A 22,144-nucleotide genomic window follows, 5' to 3' on the forward strand; every position below is an offset into this window, starting at 1 on the left:
GAACGGTGCTGAGGGAAGAGTCCCATAGCCGTCCCGCTAGCGCCCAGCGACCTTCTACCTCTGTAAAACCCCCCTGGAGACGAGATTCTTTGCTTCCTGCCCTGCCCTATTGCACTACGTTGCTGTGGGTTGTTCTAATGGCAGCCATGTTCCCCCCGAAAAGTGGCTGCATTGATTGTAAGTTATTTTAACCCCTCCGCCCCCACTCTCTCACAGCTGCGAGCGTCCATCCTTGCAGCCATCGGCCCTGTACCTGCAAGCTTCCGGGTCCCATCCGGGCAATGACGACCTCTTGGCTCTTGGTCTGGTCGGTCACCTTTATCCCGTGCCGCACCTGAATGTGCTTCTCCAGGATCAGCCGGCTGCTGAAGGTGCGTTTGCCTTCGGTGCAGTACCTGGGAGGGACCAGAGCCAGGGAGGGAATGAGGCTCCCCGGCACCTCGCCCACTGGAGGTGGAGGTGAACAACAGACGACCCCTAGACCTGGTCTACTGCTTCCATCTCAAAGCGCTCTGTGGGTGTCAAGCCCACTTCCCCCAGGGAAACTGGCTTGGAGAGGTGAGGTTACCTACCCAGAGGTCACACAGTAAGGCAGTGGCAAAACCAGGCCTAGAACCCAGGAGTCCCGACTCCTAGTCCCCTGTTCTAACCACTACAGCACACTCTCTCCCCAACGGCAGGGCAGGAAACTCAGGAGTGACCCACCCAGTGCCCCAGTCAGACCCCTTCTGGAGCTGAGACTAGATCCCCAGGAGTCCGAGCTCCCCACCTCCCCCAGCTCTGACAGTCTTGCGGACTGCATGAACACCTCCCACCCCGAGCTTCGGATGGAAGGGAGGGGTGAGCTAGTTCGCTTTCACCCCTCGAAACCAGAAGGCACGGAGGCTGCTCGGTACCGGCAGGGATAGACTCGCTTGATCCCCTCGTGGTTCACTCGCACGTGTCTCCGGAGGCTGGGGGCGGAGCAAAACGAACGCTCGCACAGACGACACGGGAACTTCTTCACTGACTGGAAGAAGCAAGAGAACAGGTCATGCCACATGCCCTGCCATTGTGTCAACTCATTCTCGAGATGGCCCCTTCTCCCATTGCCTGGCGCTTTTATTGGGTGGGGAAACTGAGGCACAGAGAATGGGTCGCTTGCCAAGGTGACGCAGCAAGTCAGGAACAGAACCAGGAGACCCAACTCTCCTGCTGTAACCATTAGACAACACAGCCTGCCCCAGCCAGGAACGGACCCCAGGAATCCCAATCTGCAGGCCTCTGTTCTGTACAATATACAAAACACTGCCTTCCCTACCACCTCAGTGTTCCAACAGGGCCAGGTTCCCAGTGGATAAACTCCACCAGCTCTCCTCCCATTGGGCCAGCAATCGCCCTGGGATTCCTTCTCACCTTCCCGTGATCCTTCTTCATGTGTGACACATACTCGTCCCTCTCCGGGAACCAGGAGTGACACATCCCGCACGTCCAGCCGCTGCTTTTCGACTTGCTCGCATCCGTCTTGCGCTGAAAGCGGGTCCGCTTTGCCTTGCGCAGCTCTGGGGAGCTGGGCGGCTCGTCTTCCTCCGAGGATGAGGACGAGGACTCAGATATCTTGGAGACTGGTGCTTCCACGGGCTCCTCCTTGGGGGTGAGCAGGGCGACCGGCTTCTTGGTGAGATCCTCCTTGGGTTTCTGTGGCTGGTGAGTGTTCTGTAAGACACAGACAGGGGCATCAGCCTGACAAGGCTCGGATCCGGGTTCCGGCAGCAGCCCATGCCATGCAGTGATCCCGGGGGGAAGGCAAGCCAGTCTTCCCCCAACTCTGCCATGCTGGAGAGGACAGACATGTTTTCCCCCTTCCCCTCTAAGGCCATTAGCTTGCATCTGGAAGCCTGAGACTCCCATTAGCCCCACACAAGCCGGCAGCTACGCTCTGGGATGGGGAAAGGCAAGAGGTGGACAAGTCAGTGAGAGCGAGAGCGTTCCTAGCACTGCACGAGATGGCAGCGGCACTCAGTGGCCCTGATCAGGGCACCCCTGTGCTAGACAGACACGTACAGACAACGAAGAGGCAGTCCTTGTCCCAAAGAACTAATCATCTATGAACGTACTGGAAAGGGCTAGCCTGACAAACACTAAAACCAGTTACACAGGCCTCTAGGGACCAGCACACAGATACAGGCCTGAGCTGGTTCACAGGCCAATCCCAGTGCAGGTAGCGTCCCGCTAAAGAGAGCTGAACACATCCGGGCACCAACACACTGCCCTGCCAGACGGAGAACGTCCAGGCTAGGCCTGTGGAAAGCTGGGTCTTCAGTGAACAGCAGCATTGTGGCAGCTCCGCAACATGGTTAGGATCATCCCCACTTTACATGTGGGGAAACTGAGGCACAGGGAGGGAGTGACTTGCTCAAGGACAGAGTGTGTCAGGGAATAGCGCTCGGGGGGTTCCTACTCAGATCTCACCTACCTCTCTAGTAAACGGGGCCCCAGTGCCTGACTCACCTTCAGATGTTCCAGCATGGTGCGTTTCTGGGCGAAGAGCAGCGGGCAGTCAGGACACTTAAAAACGCTGACCCTCTGGTTGAGCAGGTGTTGGTCAAAGTGAGAGGAGAGCAGGGGCTTGTGGGTAAAGACTGTGTCACACATTGCACATTTGTAAATCATCCTGAAAATTGGGGGGGGAGGGAGGAGAGAGAAGAGGAGAGGCGGGTTAGAAATAATCAATCAATGTAAGTTTCTCTGAATTTGGTTCAAACATGAAAGCCCCCCAAGGAATATTATTTACATACCAGGGGCCAGCTGAGATCAGGGCCCCATAATGCTAGGTGCTGTATAGACAGTGCCTGTCCCAAAGGGCTGACAATCTAAGACAGAGTCAGAGCGGAAGTGACTTGCCCAAGGTCGCCCAGCTGCTCAGTGGCAGAGGTGGGGATAGAATTTGGGTCTCCAAGTCCTGGGCCAACATCCTGCCCACCAGGCCACGCTGCTCATTAAAGATAATTCAATCTCTTGAGTTGTTTCCCTAATCTCAGCAGCACACTGGAGGATGGTGGACACTGTGTGCTTCCAAAGGGAAGCACAGATCCAACTGACCTACCCTGAGGAAAGTTTCAGATTATTTTTAGCTCCTCTGATGGAGGGCAGCAGAGTGCTGGGTAGGGAGAGAGACTCTCTAACAGAGTTCTTATCTAGCACCTTTCATCCAAGGATCTCAAAGCACTTTCTTCGCGTTACCACTCAACCTCCAAGCCCTGACGTATTTAGACCCATTTTACAGACAGAGCCACAAAAAAGCTAAAGTTGAGTGGCTGCCTTGGACCACCTGCAAGTGACTTGGGGCTTGTCTACACTGGAAACAGTACAGCGCCACCAGTGTGTTAGGATATAGATCTTTAGGCCTGTCTGTAAAGGCCTCTACTCTAATTTAGGTGTATTCTTATCACTTAGCTAGTTCTAGAGGTGTAAATAACTAGGTAAGAATCAAAATCGCTGTCTGCCGGTGTAAGGGCCTTCTCTTACTGTGACAGTCTGAGGCCCTGTTCTTAGGCTAAGGCCTTTGGCTAAGCAGCAGAGGCAGCCATAAGCTGGGAAGCGACCGGTCACATCCTCACATCCCAAACCAGTCACATTGAAAGAAGGTGCTATTGGGCTGTTAGGATACAATCCTGTCCTGATAATGCCTATCGCCTCCAGAGAAAGGGAAGTGCCTAGAAGATGTAAAAGGAAACTTAGTTTGATAGCATCCTGTCTGGCAAGAACTCACTTATCAATAGCTGGGATGTGAAATCCTCATTTCTTTGTTGTTCTATCACTGTAGTCCCCATTTCCCTATTGTTTGTCTGTATAGTCTGTCTGGTTCTGTGATTGTTTCTGTCTGCTGTATAATTAATTTTGCTGGGTGTAAACTAATTAAGGTGGTGGGATATAATTGGTTAAATAATCATGTTAGGATTGGTTAAGGTATAGCTAAGCAGAACTCAAGTTTTACTATATAGTCTGCTATAGTAGGAGAGGTGATGTTAGTCAGGAATCAGGAAGTGAGTGGGGAAAATGGGAACAGGGAATGGGGGGGTAAATTGGAATCATGTTTTGCTAAGGCGGGGGAATGGGAACAGGGACACAGGTAAAGATCTGTGGTGTCAGAGCTGGGAAGGCGGAACACTAAGGAAGGAAACTGGAATCATGCTTGCTAAAAGTTCACCCCAATAAACATTGAATTGTTTGCACCTTTGGACTTTGGGTATTGTTGCTCTCTGTTCATGTGAGAAGGACCAGGGAAGTAAGGGGGCTTATTTCTTCACCCACTAACACAGTGCTTCAGTGTAGATCCTCCCTACAGCGACAGGAGGACTCGTAGTTAATCTGCATCCCGGAGAGGTGGTAGCTAGGTGGACAGAAGAATTCTTCCATCGCTCTTGCACTGTCTACACTGGGGTCAGGTCAGCTTAACTACGTAGCTCAGTAATGTGGATTTTTCACACCCCTGAGCACCATAGCTGGGTTGACCTAACTTTTGAGTGTGGACCTGATCTTAGGGGTAGAAACAGAACCCAGGAGTCCTGTGCTGTAAACTCAAGAGCTGCTGCCGCTCTCCAGATCAGGCTGAGCACTGTCTAGTTTTGCAAAACACACCGTGGGCTCTTTAATGACAAGTTGTCAGGGCCTCTGGTTTTCCCTCCCGTCTGACAGGCAGCGGCCTGAACAGCAGTGTGCTCCTAGCGACTAGCTACTGTACTTATTGAGGAACGGTCTTTCCTCCATTCCCTCCCGGAGCACCAGAGAGTTTTCCTCAGAAGTTTCCCCGCTCCAGCTATTGACTGGGTGGGACCCAGGGTCTGTTCCCCAGATCCCAGCTCACGGTGGTACCCGGCTGAGGTTACTTACTTGGACTGCTGATTGCTGAACCCCGGGTGCTGCGTGTAGATATGAGCATGGGCGCTCGGGGCCGACTTGAACGCCATGGGGCAGATCGGGCACTTGTGGAAAACCTCGCAGTGCGAGGTCTGGATGTGGGACTTAATGGAATTCACCCCTCCGAACACCACGGCGCAACTGGGGCACCTGGAGGCAAGAACACACGGTAAGGAGGCAGGAATAGGTCTGGGACTCCCCTCCCGCACCCCCTCCCCCCCGTACCAGTGAGCAAAGATGGCCCACGCTGGGCTATGCGCCGGCAGAGTTCAAAGCAGGCTTAGTGGAATGTGCCCAGTTGGAATTCCTTTGCCACTTTCTAGAGGCAAGTGCATCTGCTGCTCTTTGGTCCACCTCTCCCCCCGACCTGGATTTTAGCCCTTCGGTGGGGGTCACTGTCTAATGGTTAACAGAGTAAGAGCAGGGGACAGCTACTCAGTACAGTCAGCTAATGCATTCCTATCTGATCACTGTGCTTACAGAGGAACCCGAAGAGATACACAGGGGCGGGATCAAAATCAGCCCTGCTGGGAGTGAGACATGTGGTCCTACAGGCAGAGAGAGACTTTCAAGACAAAAGCAGTCGAACAGATTTCTACTTGGAAACGATCGGACGAATACAGGGACGTTCCCACAAGCTGCTTGTCTGCAGCCAGCTGCACTTCTCTGCTGCGAGATCTCTGCCCCAGAGAGCCTGCATTACTGCCCAGGAACGGGCTGACTCACTAGAGCATTTTGGATCCTTCCTGCAGGGTACAGGAAACTGTTCAAAGAGGGAGAGAGCAGGAAACAGCACCAGTTCTGAGTTCTGCTGAAGATAATTGATGTGCATGGAATAAAAATACCACCTATTTCTCAGACAGTGCTTTCCTCAAACCGCTTCACAATCTGTAACGTATTTTTAAGAATGGCCCGACTGGGTCAGACCAAGGGTCCATCTAGCCCAGCATCCCATTTCCAACAGTGGCCAGGGCCAGGTGCTTCAAAGTCAATGAACAGTACAGGGCAATTATCAAATGATCCATCCCCTGTCGTCCAGTCCCAGCTTCTGGCAGTTGAAGGTTTAGGAACACCCAGGGCAGGGGGTTGCATCCCTGACCACCTTGGCTAACAGTTGTTGATGGACCTATCCTCCAGGAACTTATCTAGTTCTTTTTTGAACCCAGTCAGATTTTTGCCTTCACAACATCCCCCTGCAATGAGTTCCACAGGTTAACTACGCATTGTGTGAAGTTCTTCCTTATGTTTGTTTTAAACTTGCCGTCTACCCTCAGAACACCCCTGTGAGGCAAGGCAGGGCAGGGCTATTCACCATATTGTACAGATGGGCCACAGAGGCTGACTTGGCCAAGGTCACACAAGGGGTTTTGTGGCAGAACAGGGAACTGAACAGGTCTAGAGTCCTAACCGCTGGAGCATCTTTCTCCTAGCTGCTGGCAACAGGAGACCGGCTGGCAATCCTGGATCCAGAAGGCCTCTTTATTAACAGGCCAGGTGCACCACGGGATGAGTTAGGTTCCTGCCAACAGTCGGCCTGCCGTGGTGTCTCAGCCCTGACCCAGAAGGGCCAGGCTCCACCACCATTCACTCCTTGGCCTCTGTTGAGATTGATAATCCCAGGGGCCAGTTTGTGCCAGTTAAGACGGTGGGGCATGCTGTGGACATCTGCCCAGAAAGAACTGGGATGAGCCTCACCCCATCCCTCCAAACCCCCTAATTTCACATGGCCACCAGCCATCACACGTTTCAGTTACAGCCAACCAGGGATGGATTTGAACTGCTCACCTAGGAGCTCTTGCCCCTTCTTACAGCAACAGGAAAATTCTTCATCAGCAGTTGAACGGATGACAGCCCAAAGAAGGAAGCAAAGCTGATAGTTCATCCTCCACTTTGCACCAGTGACCGAGCCAAGCAGAAAGAATCTGCATGGAAACCTTTCCCTGTGGCATCTGCCCCCCAAAGCCTGTGTCATCGGGCTAGCCCCGTGCTTCTCAACTTAACCTGACTGGGACCCCTCCAGGCTACTCCTACCTAGCTGGGACCGAGTCAGGACGCATCCCCAGCCCTGCGGGAAGGCCAGGGTGATCACAAGCCTCTGATACCGGTTTATGCTGCCAAAGTTGAGACCCGCGTAGCTCCTGGTGTCATGTAATGAGAAGCTGAAAGCATGGCAGAGCTGCAGCGTCGTACCTGTACCCCACCCTCCTGGAGAAATGCAGGCAGGCCTCCTTCAGGTGGGCCTCGAAGTTCGCCAAGAGGAAGTTCCCGCCGCACTCAGGGCACACGTGAGGGGGTCGGTTTTTGTGCATCCGTTGATGAGCGTTAAAGCTGCAAGGATTGGGCATCATCATGGGACAGGTCGTGCACACCTGGGGGGCGGGGGAGAAAAGCAAGCACAGGTCACGTGAGCGTCCATCGCGCGGCACCTCCTGCTGCCACCGACTTCACTAGGTTGTACAAGAGCAACACACTGGCCACGTGTCCCCTTCCCTCCCGGCTCTATTCCTAGCCCCAGGAACACCTGTAAACATCTAACCAAGCCCAACGTATGGTATAAAGAAGCGGTGGGTGCGTGGTTGAATTAGGCCTGCACAAGTTTTGATTTTACAAAGAGGGGGCTGTTTTTAAACTGTTTTCCAACCCAGCACAGGCAGGCAAGGGTTAGTATCATGATAGTGCCTAGAGCAGGGGTGACCAGCCTGAGAAGGAGCCAGAATTTACCAATGAACATTGCCAAAGAGCCACAGTAATATATCAGCAGCCCCCCAGCAGTCCCCCGCAGCGCCTCCTGCCCACCAGCAGCCCCGCCAATCCGCACCTCCCCCTCCCTCCCAATCAGCTGTTCCATCAGTTGTTTCGCAGCATGCTGGGGGGGGGGGGGGGAGAGTGAGGGCACGGCAGGCTTAGGGGAGGGGGTGGGAAGGGGTGGAGTCGGGGCAGGGCCTGTGGCAGAGCCAGGGGGTCGAGCAGTGAGCACCCCCCAGCACATTGGGTCTTGAGCTACAGGCTCCAACTTTCCAAAGTCAGTGCCTATACAAGGAGCCGCATGGGGCTCTGGAGCCCAGGTTGGCCACCCCTGGCCTGAGGCCAGCTGAGATCAGGGCCCCATGGCACGAGATGCTGTATAAACTCATAAGGTTGGACTGAGAAAAGGCCCTGCTTGTTACTGCCACTAGGTGCCTCAATAGCTCTGTACCTAACCCATGGTAACAGAATCCATGCCCCAAAGAGCATATGAGCTAAACGGAAAAGTCACACGGGGTAGGAGGAGAAACTGAGGCACAGAGACTTGCCCAAGGTCGCTCAACAGAGCCAAGAAAAGAACCCTAGTCTGCAATATACATTAATATGCAACAGTCAGTGTGAACCAGACCAGCCCAAATACAGCCACCCAGCCAGGTTGCTTGGAGGGCACTGCTTAGCGAGGGCAGGGTATGTCGATTGCATCGGCACTGCAGCACTGGTTCAGTGACTTGTATCCCTTGGGCGGCTGCTGCTTGTACTGACTTGCTTTCCAACGGCTGCTAGGAGAACACAAAGTGTGGAATAAAAGTGCCTTTTTCTGCTTCTCAAAAGCGTAAATAAAAAACAAACAGATGGAAGAGCCCCATTCAATGTAAGCCAGAGCGGTCTGTTAGGAATTTCGCTCTGCGGTGCATCTTCGATCCAAACTGGTTCCAGAACCCACCCCCTCTTCTGCCATTGTACGAGACTAAATTAGAGGGGAGAGAGACATTAAGAGGTACAGACAAGGGAGGGGAAGGGGATATTTACAGCTCAGATTGAGAGAGAGATTCAAGGAGGCAGTGAGATACCAAAAGCCTGTCCTGAATGGCAGGAGCTGAGGAGGAGCGGACTCGGGAAGCTGTAGCAGATGGCCAGAGAAGCTGAAGGTGATAGTGAGACACCCCCACACCAGGTCTGTGTGAATCCATAAAAACAGAGGGCAGTTTGGAACTGGATCCTAGAACAAACCAGCAGGCTCAGCGGTAGAGCTGCAGGTCTTTGTATGTGAAAGAGCTGTGGTCGGTCAGCATGTGCCGGGACTCCAGAAGGCCACGCTTCGGGGAGCTGTGGTACTTAAGAGGGAAGCAGAAGCCTGGATAAGGATTTCAGGAGGCGAAGGGGGCCACAGGAAGGGTGATGCTGGGGAAGGAGCTGTGGGAGGAGAAGCCAAGGTCGACAGCTGGAGCCAGTGGATGGAAGGAGAAAGGAGGAGTGCGTGCAGAAGTCTGGGAAGGACAGAAATGCTTGAATTAACCCTTTCAACGCGGACGGCTCCCCATGAATTTGTAATGCGCTTTGGACGCATCTGGAATTTAAAGGTTGCTGCATAAATCCACAGCCTAGAGCCAGCTACCATATACCTCCTTTCTGGGCCCCTGACATTGCTTCCCCCAGATACCTTGCCCTGTAATTACTCAGGCTTGAGTCCAATGTGCTAGGAGGAGTACAATTTAGCAGCAAGAAAATAGTAGGGAGCAATGGACTGGACAATAGAAAGCAGCAAAGACTAGTTTAAAACAGCCTAGGAGTTACAGGCTTGGAGCGGTTTGTTGTACGCTGACTGGCGAGCCTCTCTCTCAACAATGGAGAAAAGGGATTGCAACACCCTTGGAGCTAGGGCAGACAATCAGAACTCAAGGGGCCCCAGATTGGCACTCCATTGCTGAGTCCAGGCTTGCACGCTTGGGAGAGCATTTTGCAGGACACGCCAGTCCTGACTTTTCCTAAAAGAGACGGGGAAAAGGCACGTGTGTCTGAAGTGCACCCTTATTTAGATTTGGCAACCAAAGCTGCAATTAGATCAAGCTTCCAGAGCTGTGTGTGTATTCACTCCAGCTCTGTCCGATCCTAGGAGTTACTGAAGCAGAGAAAACTCTGCTGACAAGTTCAGGCAGCACAAGAGATTTAAACAACAAAGGAAAAGCAGACAGGAGGGTTTGGTTAGGGGACAGGCCAGTTATAACCAGATCTGGGCTTTTGAGATCAGACATCAAGGACATAACACAGGCAAAGAAGGACAATACAGTTGCCTTGCAGTTCTAATGGCCTCTTGTTAATTCACTTTGTCAATGCAGAGTTAAGGTTGCCTGTCTCACCATATCTTGTGCCCTTCCAGAACATGTGAATTCAGCTAAACTTCCGAAAGCCAGGAAATAAAGAGGTAAGGTACATGCCATCTCCGCAACTTCACCTTAAGTCTGCTCCCTGGGGGCTGGCAACTGCCCCTGGAAATCCTTTGGTAAGGGTGACAGTAATAAGGGGACATGAGGAAGTTGTGTAGGTCGTGTCAGTAGCAATACATGGCTCTTCCCTGCCATGACGATTGGCAGACGCGGTCTGTGGGGTTAATGGGCAGGGGGGTAAGTGGAAGTACGGTGCTAATTGGAATCCTGAAGTAAAGTTGAAGAGAGCGTAAGAGGGGGTTACGGCCTTGTACAGTTCAACCATTTTGGCCTTACACCTGTGGAGCAGACTCGGTGCGAGTGCAGGGCAGCAGTAGGTAGCTCCTGCTGAGCACGCGGATCTAAACACATGTTTTGCATTAGGCCTGGTCTACACTGAAGCATTATATAGTCACAGCTGTGCCAGCCAGGGTTGAGAGAAAACCCTTGCTCCGGCCCAACGCCGCTATGCTGGCAAACAATCTCCCCCGCATACGGACACAGAAGAGCGCCTCTGTCACTGCAGCGGGGAGGTGGGGTTCCCATGCTGTTGGAAAAACCCTGGCTGACGGGGCTATGCAAACAGTGTCTGTGGCCCAAACATGCCCATAGGTGTTAGAAGCCGCTCCCATGCTCAAATGCCCTGTTACCCAAGTGTTCTGTACTCTGAAGGCGCAGGGCTAGGATGCATGTTGGCCATTGCGCAAAGATGACAGAGTTACGGTTGCGTTGCGCAGCTGGTGTCTCCCTTAATTCTAGTTCCTGCTTTTCAGAAGTTTGAGTTGAGCTGAACTCGAAGTCCTGGAAAGGCACAAGGTACCACCGGCCACCCTTAACTCTGCAGGACCAACGCTTCTTGGCAGTGAATTTTTTTTCGGAACCAGAAAGAGCTGTTCTTTGCAGGAGACAGGGTTAGTGGAGGGAGGCGTGATTATCAGGTGGGCTTGAAGGTAAGGGGCTCCTGTGGCAAAGGACGTGGTGTCATTCTCAAAGTGTTCTTCACCCTTCTGTGCATTTTGTTGTAGTGCAGTGGTGAGTGTGGCCCTGCGGGGAAATGTCTGGAGGGCGCAGTTGCTAACAAGGCAGGGAGAGAAAGCACAGGCCTGGGTTATTTCAGAAGGGGTTGAAAGTTTCATTCCATGGGGGTTACCATAACTAAGTGTTCGCAAGGAGGCAGGTGTGCATCTCCCCTTCTCAGCCCCGCCCTCCCCAGAGCATATTTTCCCTCTCCTTTGCCCCTTTATCTACCCTTCCACCTTCAGCTTAAAGCAGATCTGGTCATAGGCTGAGCCCTGGCTGGCTAAGGAGCATGATTGTCCAACCTGTGAAACGCCCAGCGTCCACTCTCCGCAGCTATAGAAGCCAGGGGCACGCTCCATCCCTCCCATGGCTGGTAGCGGCACTCGCCCATTCACCTTTTCTCAGACAGACACTTTCAAAGGGCACCTCAGCCCAACAGTCCTGGAAGAGGAATCTGCTCGCTGCAGTCCTGACAGACACCCTAAGAATGTGGCCCCACATCTTGGCAGGCACTGATGACAAACTGTGGGGCACGCTCTGGCAGATTGTTTGGGGCGTGGGGAGGTGGGTGAGCGGTGACACCAGGCAGCCTGTGGCAGGGACCCTACAGAGGGCAGAGAAGGAGCGCCACCTCCACCCCATCTCAGCTCAGTGGGCCACACAACCTAGAGGCAGTGTTAAAACATTGGGAGCCCTAAGCAAGTAATTTCCCCTCCTCCACCCCCCCTCCCTCAAATAGATAGCCCAAGCCCACCACTGGCCAGGGCTTACAGCCTGAGCTGGCTGAGGCGCAAAGATTACATAAAATCATGGAATCAGTGACCAACTGGAGCCATAACAACAAAAAGTGACTAGGGGGCCCCCTTGGGCTGCTCAGACCCAACCAATTGCTTACTCTGCTTATGCCTAGTGCTGGCATAGCCTTGGTTGTGCAGTAATGGGGGTGGGTGGGGCATGAACAGATTCCGTTAATGGTAAGGGGGGGGTGCGACTGGAGAAGTTTGTACACCACTGCTCTAGGTGACTTTAGCCTTGAAAAGACCTCACTCCCTCCTGGGGCAGACAGACACCAAGTCCTTCCATGGCTAGCCCCTCCTGCTGCTATTTAACATTAGCTTAATCACAGCTCGACCCAAGCTGGCAATTCCACCTCCGGCTGCAGTATCCACCACCCACCCGTCCCCAAGAGCCACCACACCTCTCCTACAAAGGCTACTCCTCACTAACACTCCTTGGGTCTCAAGGAGCTTTCCAGACCCTTTGGGAATCTCTACATCAGACACCCACAGCCTTTGTAACCTAGCAAGGCCCCGAAAGGCCAGCCTTCCCCATGGTCTGCATGCTATCCGTAACTCCAGCTGTGTGAGAGTGCTGCGTCGGCAATTCAGGGCATACCCTGTTCTCCAGGTACACGATCACTTCCCCGCAGAACACTCTGCACGAGTCACATTAACACGCCGGGCTGGAAATTGTATCAGCTGAGAAAGCGGTGCCGCCCAAGCCAAACCTAGCACCGGGGCCCAGCATTCGTTCTCAAAGGCCTGCTGAGGGCAGGACTCTACCTCATGGTCTAGGAGTTGAGCCACCAGAGCACGTCCCCCGTGCCCATCCAGGTCCCTCTGGAGAGGAATCAGCGTGGGTCTACCCTGGTTTGCAGAATTCCCTGCAGTACACTTTGCATGATCCAGGCATGGGCATCATACACAGCATTGCAATATTCAGAGCAGCAGTACATTCAAGACACTAACAGGGCCTTCTAACTTTGCTGGGATACTAGATGCTACTTTCCAAACAGTGTAAAAGAATTCCTTTCTAACAGGCAGAAATAGCCTACTGCCAGGCTCGAACCCCCGGTCTATGAGGATGGCTGGGGGTCACTGACTACAGCACATCCCCCTGAGCTACTCTGGGACTCTGAATAAGCAGAGCTGATGGCATACTTACGCACATTTCCACATCCTCCCCCTAATCCCCACGCACACACACATCACTTTGGATCTGTTCTCTAGGTCCAAATTCTCAGGTCAATAACTTTTTCAATATTGTGTCCCAACAGGGTGACGGGTGCCGTGCACGAGGCAGAGTAAATGCCAAGTGACAGACATAGTAAGCGCCCCAGATGTCTGCAAACAAGTGTTACAAGAACCAGCTGGATTTGTCCCATGCTGGTTTTTAAGAGGGCTGTATCTCAGGAACCCCTTACTCAAATAGCCCCAAATTTGGACTGCTATCCCCACTCTGCATCCTCATGGGGCACAGCAAGTTCCAAGCCAATTGCAGTGAGCAGGAGGATTTTAGAGCCAACCTTTAAACAGAGAGCAATGCTCAGCCTTAACTACAGCATCGTAATACCTGAATTTAAACCATCGTCTGGCTGTCACAGTGCTCGGAAGTAAACAAACAGTGAAGGTGCAACAGCCAATTCCTTTCACAGGAAGGAAGCCAATGAGCCTAACAATTTAAAAGGACAAAGTTAAGGTGGGCAGTATTTGTAGGTCCCCTATGGGACTCTGGATACCAAGGTATGAATAAACTGTATTCAAGCTCATTCTGCCTTTTAAAAACCAAATCTATACTCCGCTTTAATACTGAGACACTGCTGGATGCCATCATGCCGAGCGAACCAGGATGTGTTAGCAGCAAACAGGAAGTGGACGGGATCTCAGGCCTAGCTCTCAAGCAGGGAGCTAATACATCCAGGTTTCTCCACGGATTTAACTTGATGATTAGAATTAATTCCTCTTTGAACTAGAGTTCTTTTTGATTAACCATCCAACCTTGAGTTAAAAATTGCCAGTGATGGAAAATCTACCCCACCTGGACCACCACAGAACTAAACCCTAGATCTGGTGCTTCCAAGAGACTCGCCACTTTCCGAGTGATAATACAAAGAAATGTGTTTTTTAAAAGTGCAACAGAGGATTAATTACTTGCTAATAGTTAACATTCCATGAAAGTGACAGAAGCTGGGGAAATTGTCTGGTATCTCTGAAATATACATGAGTTGAAAGGGACCAGGTGTAAGTGGGTTACATAGAACTGAATGTGCAACTTTATGCTCTTCTCTAACCAGATACTGGGAGCATGGAGGACACTAACTCTGAACTCTCTTGGGAACTGCATAGCTATGTAGAGTCAGCAGACCCTGAACTGTAGTGACAGAGCAGAGACCCCATCCAGTCAATTTAAGATCATTGGTTAGTCTCTAAGGTGCCACAAGTCCTCCTTTTCTTTTTGCGAATACAGACTAACATGGCTGTTACTCTGAAACCCTTTCAAATAGTTTTTCAAGGTTTCTCCATTTCAGCTATAGGCTTCCCTATGAATTTTCCCCCAGGCTAACTAACAGATCCAGTTGTCTGAGATTACCGTTCCTGCGCCACTCTCAGCAATCTTCCTCACCTTCCAGTATTCAAACTTTGCACATGCTTACATCCCCTATTTCACTAAGGGCAGCACATTTAGTCTCCCAGGTCAATTCCTTCTCTTTTACAAGAAGGTTTTTCAACCCAAAACTTGGCTACCAGAACGTGTCAACGAGCCGTATGGGAGTCAGCTCCCTTGGCTCCAATTCTATGGGGCCGGCCAGGCTCAGCGCCATCACGACAGGGGCAAGCCGGGCCAAATTTGAGTGGCACCGTGACTCCATTTACCAGGTTGCAACGCCACTCTCACAAATTTGGCCTGGTCGTCCAGCCAGGGGAGCTGGGCCATATTAGTGCTGCAACCCCGGAGGCTGCGGGGAGCCGAGCCCAGCCAGACGCGCAGTACTAAAATTGCGTTACCTGCTGCTAGGGTACGCACGGTGTTAACGTCTCTCTCACATGTTGTAGGTAAGATATTTCGTAAACCAGATTTTTTTTTTTTTGCACTGAAGCTATTTACTGGGTCGCAACAGGCCACCAAGGTTTACAAATGGGTCCTGAGCCCCCAAAGGTCAAGAGCCGCTGCTCTACAACAGCCTGGTTTCCTGCAACAGAAGCTGCCTCTGTGAATAGAAATTTTGCAAATAGCAGCCGCACGATACAGGAAGTAATCAGGTACGAGGCAGTAGAGAGAGCTGCTAACACAACAGAGTGCATATACCCAGCGCCTTTCATCTCAGGATCTCGAATGCCTCTACCTGTGGGCAAACAGCTTCATTCTGCAGAGGGAGAATCTGAAACAGAGGGGAAAGGACTTGCCTGAGGTCAACACAGTGAATCCGTAGCAAAGTCGGGAGTAGAATCCAGGTCTCCTGCCTGCCCTGTCTCACCATTAGGCCATGCTGCCTCCCTCAGGAAAGAGCTAGCAGCCCTGCAATAAAAGAGGGGGCCTCTGGCAGAAGGTTGGAGCTGTTCTACCTACCGTGCTGGGGGTTGTTCCCGGGGTCACAGCCTGCTGGAAGTGCGCAGCGAGCCCGGCTTTGTCCTTGCATTGCTCCTTGCACTCCAGACAGCGGAAGCAGTTATAGCTGGTTTGCTCTGAGCTGCCGGTCAGGGGCAGGATGGGTTGGTCCTGAATCCCGTTCGCTGTCCCCATGGCTTCCTGAGGCACTCCAGTCACTTTGCCAGCGGCGAGGGAGGTCACTGACACTATGGGGGTGATGTCCGGCTGGCCAATCATTTGATCCAGAGCAATAGGCCTCATGACCAAGTGGGAGCACTGCATCACCAGGCCTTTGTCCTTGTGCTCCCGAGCATGCAGGAGCAAGCTGCACTTGTTGAAGAAGACCAGGCGCTTGGTGCAGTGGTTGCAGGTCACTTCGATGCGCATGCTGCGCCGGTCGTAGTGCCGAGCCAGGCTCTTCTCCAGGGCGAAGGAGTCCCCGCACTCCAAGCAGCGGTACCCGAAGGGTGGGAGAGCCAGGCTGGAGTCTGCCGGAGGATTCAGGTTGGGTTTGTAGGTTGGTAAGAGGTTTTTACTGTTCAGGATCTTGTTGAAAGCCTCCACCAGGCTGGACTGGCTCCTGGAAATGACCGTGCCAGCAATGGTGGGCGAAGGCTTCTGCGGCTGCACCATCACCACTGTGGTGCCGTTGACTTTCTGGTTGGCCGTGGTGGTGACGGTGGTGGTCTGGGTCACCGTGCTGACATTCGTCCTGGTGTCGGCTTTGGGGAGGGTCTGCGGCACCAGGTTGATGATGTTCTTTGTCACAGCCTTGCCCGGCAGCACCACGGATTTCTGCTGGGCCACGCTGGCAGCGATCAGCATGGCACTGCTGGCGTTCTGGATGGTGGTGACCGGCAGGACAGTCCCTTTGATTTTGGTGCCATTGCCGAGTTGGACACTGACAATTTTGGGCCCTTCTATGACTTTCAGGGGGCTGGAGAGCTCCATTTTCTTTTTGGGCACCTCCAGCATGCTCTCCTCTTTCACCACTGCAGCCGGGAGCACGGCGCCCTCGGTGGCGGTCTCCTGAGAACCTGGCTCCGAAGGCAGCTTGGCAGCTCCCGGCTCCGAATCGGAGGAGACTCTGGTCACCGTCCGGGTGATGCTGCCGGAAGACGTCTTGATGGTTTTAATTCGTACCTTGAGGGGCCGCGAGGAACTGGAAGAGGGGGAGTCGTTGCTGCCATCATCATCGTCCTCCTCTTCCTCCTCACCGCTCGACATGCTCCGCAGGGGTTTCTCTAGAGCCTCCTGCTCTTCCTTGAGGGGGCTGCTCCCCAGCAGCTTGGGGGAGCCAAGGGGCCCGGGGCTTCCCTCCGCCAGCGGGGAAGGTTTGAAGAACGGCTCCTGAGGGCTGGTGGGCGAGTCTTTCACTTCGGGGAGGTTGCTGGTGCTGCTGTCAAGGTTTGGATCTGAGCTGGGCCAGGACGTCACAGGGGAATCATCCGTGGAATACCGGACGGTGACCGATTTCAGGTGCCCCAAGGGGCTGTCACGCAGGGCTGCAGCCAAACCCTTGGGGCTGGCCCCATGGTCCAGCTCCTCTGAGTCGGATTCCTCTTTCTTGATCAGGGGAATGGTGGCAGGGGAGCCATTCATGGCCCCTGCTTGGCTGGTTTCAAAGGGCTGCGGGAAAGCTGGTGGGAGGCTCTCTGTGCTCTCTCCAGCTGGCTCTTTGCAGTCTGGCGACAGGGCAGGAGATGGGGTGGGGGATGGGGAGAGAGAGGGCACAGAGAGGGCTTTATCTTTCTGTTTGCCCTCCCGAGGCCCGTCGATCAGATCCGCAGAGTTCTCCTCATGGGGATCGGGGCTGAAGTGGGAAAAGATGTCCAGGGTTTTTGCCCCTTTTTCCTTCGATGCCCAGCACTCTCCATTGGACGATGCCACCACTTCCCCCGGCCTGGAGGTGGGGGACCTGGGCAACTCGGGGGCACCAAAGCCATTCTGCAGCAGGCGGGGCCCGAGGCCGTGCCCATCTTTACTGCGGCCATCCAAGGGGTCGAGCTGCTCGGGGCAGACCGTGTTCTTCACTATCACGCTGACGGCAGTGATGTCTGTGTGCGGGAGGACATGTTCAGGGGCCACGGGCTCCCCGGGGACCTGCTTGATGTGAGCCTCAGCCTCCTCATGGCCAGAATGGATGGCTTCATTGGTGTCGATGTCCGGAATATCGAAAGCTGCCAAGAGGTCATCGAAATCCGGGGTCTTCATGTCACCCATCGTGAAGAATCCGGAAGAGTCTAAGAAAAGGAAGACAGACGATTTAATATCACAGTGCAAGAAACTTTCCTGGACTGACACGGACCCTGCTGGCATCACAGAACAGCAGGCCATGCACAGGACCAGAAGCTCGGACATTGTAACCCCAGCTGTCTGTCTGTGTCTCAGGTTCTGACCCCCGTCACCATATGGGCCTCTGTATTTATCCTCACAACCCTTGGGCGGCAGGGCTGTTATCCCCATTGTACAGAGGGGGATCTGAGGCACAGAGACACTTAAGGCATGTCTCCACTGCAGCCCCAGGGCGTGATTGCAGCTCACAGACACATACACGCTAGCCTTAACCTAGCTAGCTTGGGTTGTGCAGCAGTGAAGCTGCGCTGCGAGTAATTACCCAGGTGGGTTTGTACAGCCTTCGCCAGAGCCCACGCCGCCCAGGCTTCGCTACTCTGGGACCCGCGCTAGTTTCAATCTAACCAGCTCGGGTCCGTCTACACGAGCTGCAGTCACACCCTAGGACTGCGGCAGGGGCATAACCTTTTTGACTCACCCAAGGTCATACAGGAGGCCTGTGGCAGGACGGGGAATTGAACCTGGTTCTCCCAAGTCCCAGACCAGTGCTCTAACCACTAGGCCATCCTTGCTGTCTAGTCCCAGCTCTGATCCCCTTGGGCATACATCACTTTGCCCCTCTCCGCTGCATCTTCTTCTGTAAAATGGGAATAAGCACAGCCCTCCCTCCCATGGGAGTTGTGAGCGTTTGTTCGCTGTGTGAACAGGATTCATAGAGCTCAAGAAGCACACAGAGGCACCAACGATACGTCTCCAAAAACCCCGTTAGCAAACCCTGAAATCCCACTCTTCACAACTCTAGTGTCACGTCTGGCACTTGGATCCTACTAAGATGTGCCTGTCGGAATGCCCAAAGGATCTAAAAAAATTCTTTACTGCCTCTTGGAACACAGCCAAAGTTCTCTGTGGACAGCCAGAGAAAACTTTTAGTCAAAACCCCAATTTTTCTATTGGGGAAAAAAAAAAGTTTTGATGTAAAATTTTCAACCAGCCCAAAAGATCAGAATAAAACAAATCCTCCCATCTCCATCATAAAGGAGCCGTACTGCCTCTGTGGGTGGAGTTCCACTGATGTGAACGGCACTGCACTGCTTACACCAGATCTGAATGCGACTTTGGATTCTGAAACCTGCAGAAAGACTGAGAATAGAAAAGGATCCAATTTATGCCCCAAAGAGTGGATTATCTGAAACAGACATAGGCCAACTTCTAGCAGTAACCTTCAGATAACCCATTGGAATATTGTGCTATAAAACCATATCTAACCCTTTTGCTCCGTAAGGCGCTACAGAAATATACATGATGAAGTTTACTAGAAGAATTGCCCCTTTGACATCAATAGATTTGTATGAATAAGTGGCAAAATATCTGGCAAACCCCAAAACACTCAAGAAACCCAATTCTAAGATGCTGTATGAAAGATCTTCCATGATTTGGCCATATATTTCCCTACCTCCTTAATGATTGTTTACAACCTTGTAAGATTTCAGAGGAACAGCCGTGTTAGTCTGTATTCGCAAAAAGAAAAGGAGTACTTGTGGCACCTTAGAGACTAACCAATTTATTTGAGCATGAGCTTTCGTGAGCTACAGCTCACTTCAGTGAGCTGTAGCTCACGAAAGCTCATGCTCAAATAAATTGGTTAACCTTGTAAGAGTTCTACGAGTGGCTGGGTTTTTCACCCCTCATCTTAACTGTGACACTTCCAGGAGTTGGTACTTTAGCTAGCAGAAGTGTCAGGTCAACCCAGCTACTTCACTCAGGGGTGACACAAATCCACACACCTGACCAATGTAGTTAAGCTGACCTAAATCCCCCTGTAGCAGCACTAGGTCAATGGAAGACCACTGACCTAGCTACTGCCTCTCAGAGAGGTGGACTGCCTATGCCGATTGGAGCATCCCATCAACATAGATAATTTCTACGCTGCAGCGCTACGGACAAGCCCTATGACTATCTGTCAGCAGCATGTTGTTCTGAGTCCTCACAAACACATACGTTAGCAAAACCATTCTGTCTCACTAGGTTTATTTGGGGAAGGACAGGACAAGTTTCTCAGAAGAGCCCTTGTTGGTCTGAATACTGATGTTCTGTTTTAAAATTGGCGCGCACACATGCATGTGGTCTACACGACCTAGTGGGAAGCAACAGCTACTCTGTGGCAGAGGGGATCAACGAGGGAGTGGTCTCTCAAAGCACACCAAGGAAAAGTGTCCTAAATAAGAAATGACAGCATGTCTTCACAGACAGCAAAGTCGCATCATACAAAGAACACAGCTACAGCGCACGCACACCCTAGCCTGCTCTGGTCCTGTTATTGCAGCTCTGCACAAAACAGATTGTGGAACGATACTAACCTAGATTAAGGCTGCATCCGTTCCAAACTTTTGTAGAACAGTGGTTCTCAACCAGGGGTACGTGGACTCCGGGGTTAGTCAGAGGTCTTCCAGGGGGGACATTTACTCATCTCGCTATTTGCCTAGTTTTACAACAGTCTACCTAAAAAGCACTAGCAAAGTCAGTTCAAACTACGATTTCATAGGCAATGACTTGTTCATACTGCTCTATATAAGATACACTGACATGTAAGTGTAATATTTATATTCCAGTTGATTTATTTTACACTTCGATGGTAAAAATGAGAAAGTCAGCAATGTTTCAGTAATAGTGGGGCTGTGACACTTTTGTATTTTTATTTCTGAGTTTGTAAGCAAGTCATTTTTACGTGAGGTGAAACTTGGGGGTACGTGAGACAAATCAGACTCCTGAAAGGGGTACTGTCATCTGCAAAGGTTGAGAGCCACTGATGTAGAAAGCCATCACAAACACTCCTGTGTGATGGCACCAAACCAAAGGCTAGAGCCAAAGCATGGTCTTTATGGTGAAGGCACGTGGCTAAGTGTAGCAGGTAACTGTCTACACTAGCATAATGCATTTCCATGGTCCACTACGGGGGAGGCTACATTGATCTGCAGTGTTCTAAGAACATGGGAGTGGCTGGGTAATTACACAAATTGAATCTATTTCCCCATGTTAAGTGTCCTCACATCTTCTTGTCAACTGTCTGAAATGGGCCATCTTGATCATCACTACAGAAGTTTTTTTCCTCCTGCTGATAATAGCTCACCTTAATTAATTAGCCTCTTAGAGTTCATATGACGACTTCCACCTTTTCATGTTCTCTGTATGTATATATCTATCTTCTTACTGTATGTTCCATTCTATGCATCTGATGAAGTGGGCTGTAGCCCACGAAAGCTTATGCTCTGATAAATGTGTTAGTCTCTAAGGTGCCACAAGTCCTCCTGTTCTTTTTGCGGATACAGACTAACTCGGCTGCTACTCTGAAACCTGTGACTAAGAATGACATAGACACCATGGAAGTGAACATTTTAACATGGTTCAGGTGGCCAGTACATATGGGGCCAAACCAGGCTAAGAACCCTAGTTCTGAGTCTCAGCTAGACCTGTTTTTATATATGGTTTGGTCTCATTCATTTCAGCCAGACCTCATTAGAAACTTGTTACACTATGACTGAGCGTAAGCAGAGTTTTAAAAACCACTAAGAAAGCCACTGTAGACAGCTTAGTAAGTAGGTTTAGTCTAGTTATATTTTTAACCCTCACAATAGGTCATTCCAAGGGGGATCTCTGTTCAGTTGATTGACCACCACCAGAGACATCACCACACTGCACCAAGGACATCTATCGTACCATGCAGGTGAGCTTCTCAGTGGTACTCTTCCAATGCCCAGCCAAATAGCTCTGCCCTGCAAAACAGACACAGTGCGTCTACACTGCAATTAGACACCCCTGGAGGGTCTGTGCCAGCCACTCGGGCTCAGGCTAAGGGGTGGCGATGTAGGTGTAGACTCTGGGACCCTCCTACCTCACATGGTCCCAGAGCCCGAGCCCAAATGGCTACAGTTAAGCAGTTAAACAGCTCCTTAGCCCGAGCCCGCTGGCACTGGTCAGCCATGTGTTTATAATTGCAGTGCAGATATAGGCTAGAAGGAGGCTAATGTGGCAAACAGAGTTTGTTCAGAGTCCTCATCACACTTGAAGGGGAAGAGAGTACGAAAAGATGACTCTGCAGGGCCGGGTACGGGACTGTTGTCTACAAGATTGGGAAGGGTTTCGATAGGAGGAAAGGAAATGGCTGGGAGGGCACAAAGGGATAAGTAATACAGAGAATGGGTTGAAATTACAAAAGGGAAAATTTAAGCAACACTGAGACCTATTAAGGCTCTGGCATCATCTCCCAAGGCAAGAGGAGCCCTGTCTTCTGAGACATTGAAAAGCAGATTTGACAGAAGATACTGGAGGGAACAATCCTGTGCTGGACACCTGAGTAGGAACAGAGGGGATTTTATTCGCAATAGAAGAGACCTCCT

At 51.8% G+C, this 22,144-nt stretch overlaps 1 protein-coding gene across 4 annotated transcripts in view; it reads right to left on the minus strand.

Annotated features, from left to right (window-relative positions):
* The window catches only part of ZNF687 (zinc finger protein 687), a 50,711-nt gene that overhangs the window by 4,054 nt on the left and 24,513 nt on the right, over positions 1 to 22,144 (minus strand). For all 4 annotated transcript variants that reach the window (XM_048827994.2, XM_048827992.2, XM_048827993.2 and 1 more), the window contains 7 exons: positions 15,435 to 17,698; positions 7,090 to 7,268; positions 4,873 to 5,049; positions 2,491 to 2,653; positions 1,396 to 1,695; positions 897 to 1,009; positions 254 to 395 (listed from right to left, as the gene is read on the minus strand). In XM_048827994.2, the coding sequence (XP_048683951.1) occupies positions 254 to 395; positions 897 to 1,009; positions 1,396 to 1,695; positions 2,491 to 2,653; positions 4,873 to 5,049; positions 7,090 to 7,268; positions 15,435 to 17,678 (3,318 nt within the window). In that variant the 5' untranslated portion in view covers positions 17,679 to 17,698. Of the gene's footprint in view, positions 1 to 253; positions 396 to 896; positions 1,010 to 1,395; positions 1,696 to 2,490; positions 2,654 to 4,872; positions 5,050 to 7,089; positions 7,269 to 15,434; positions 17,699 to 22,144 lie in introns of those variants that run through there.

This window comes from Caretta caretta, chromosome 24, assembly GCF_965140235.1.
Source record: "Caretta caretta isolate rCarCar2 chromosome 24, rCarCar1.hap1, whole genome shotgun sequence".
NCBI classification, from domain to species: domain Eukaryota; kingdom Metazoa; phylum Chordata; order Testudines; family Cheloniidae; genus Caretta; species Caretta caretta.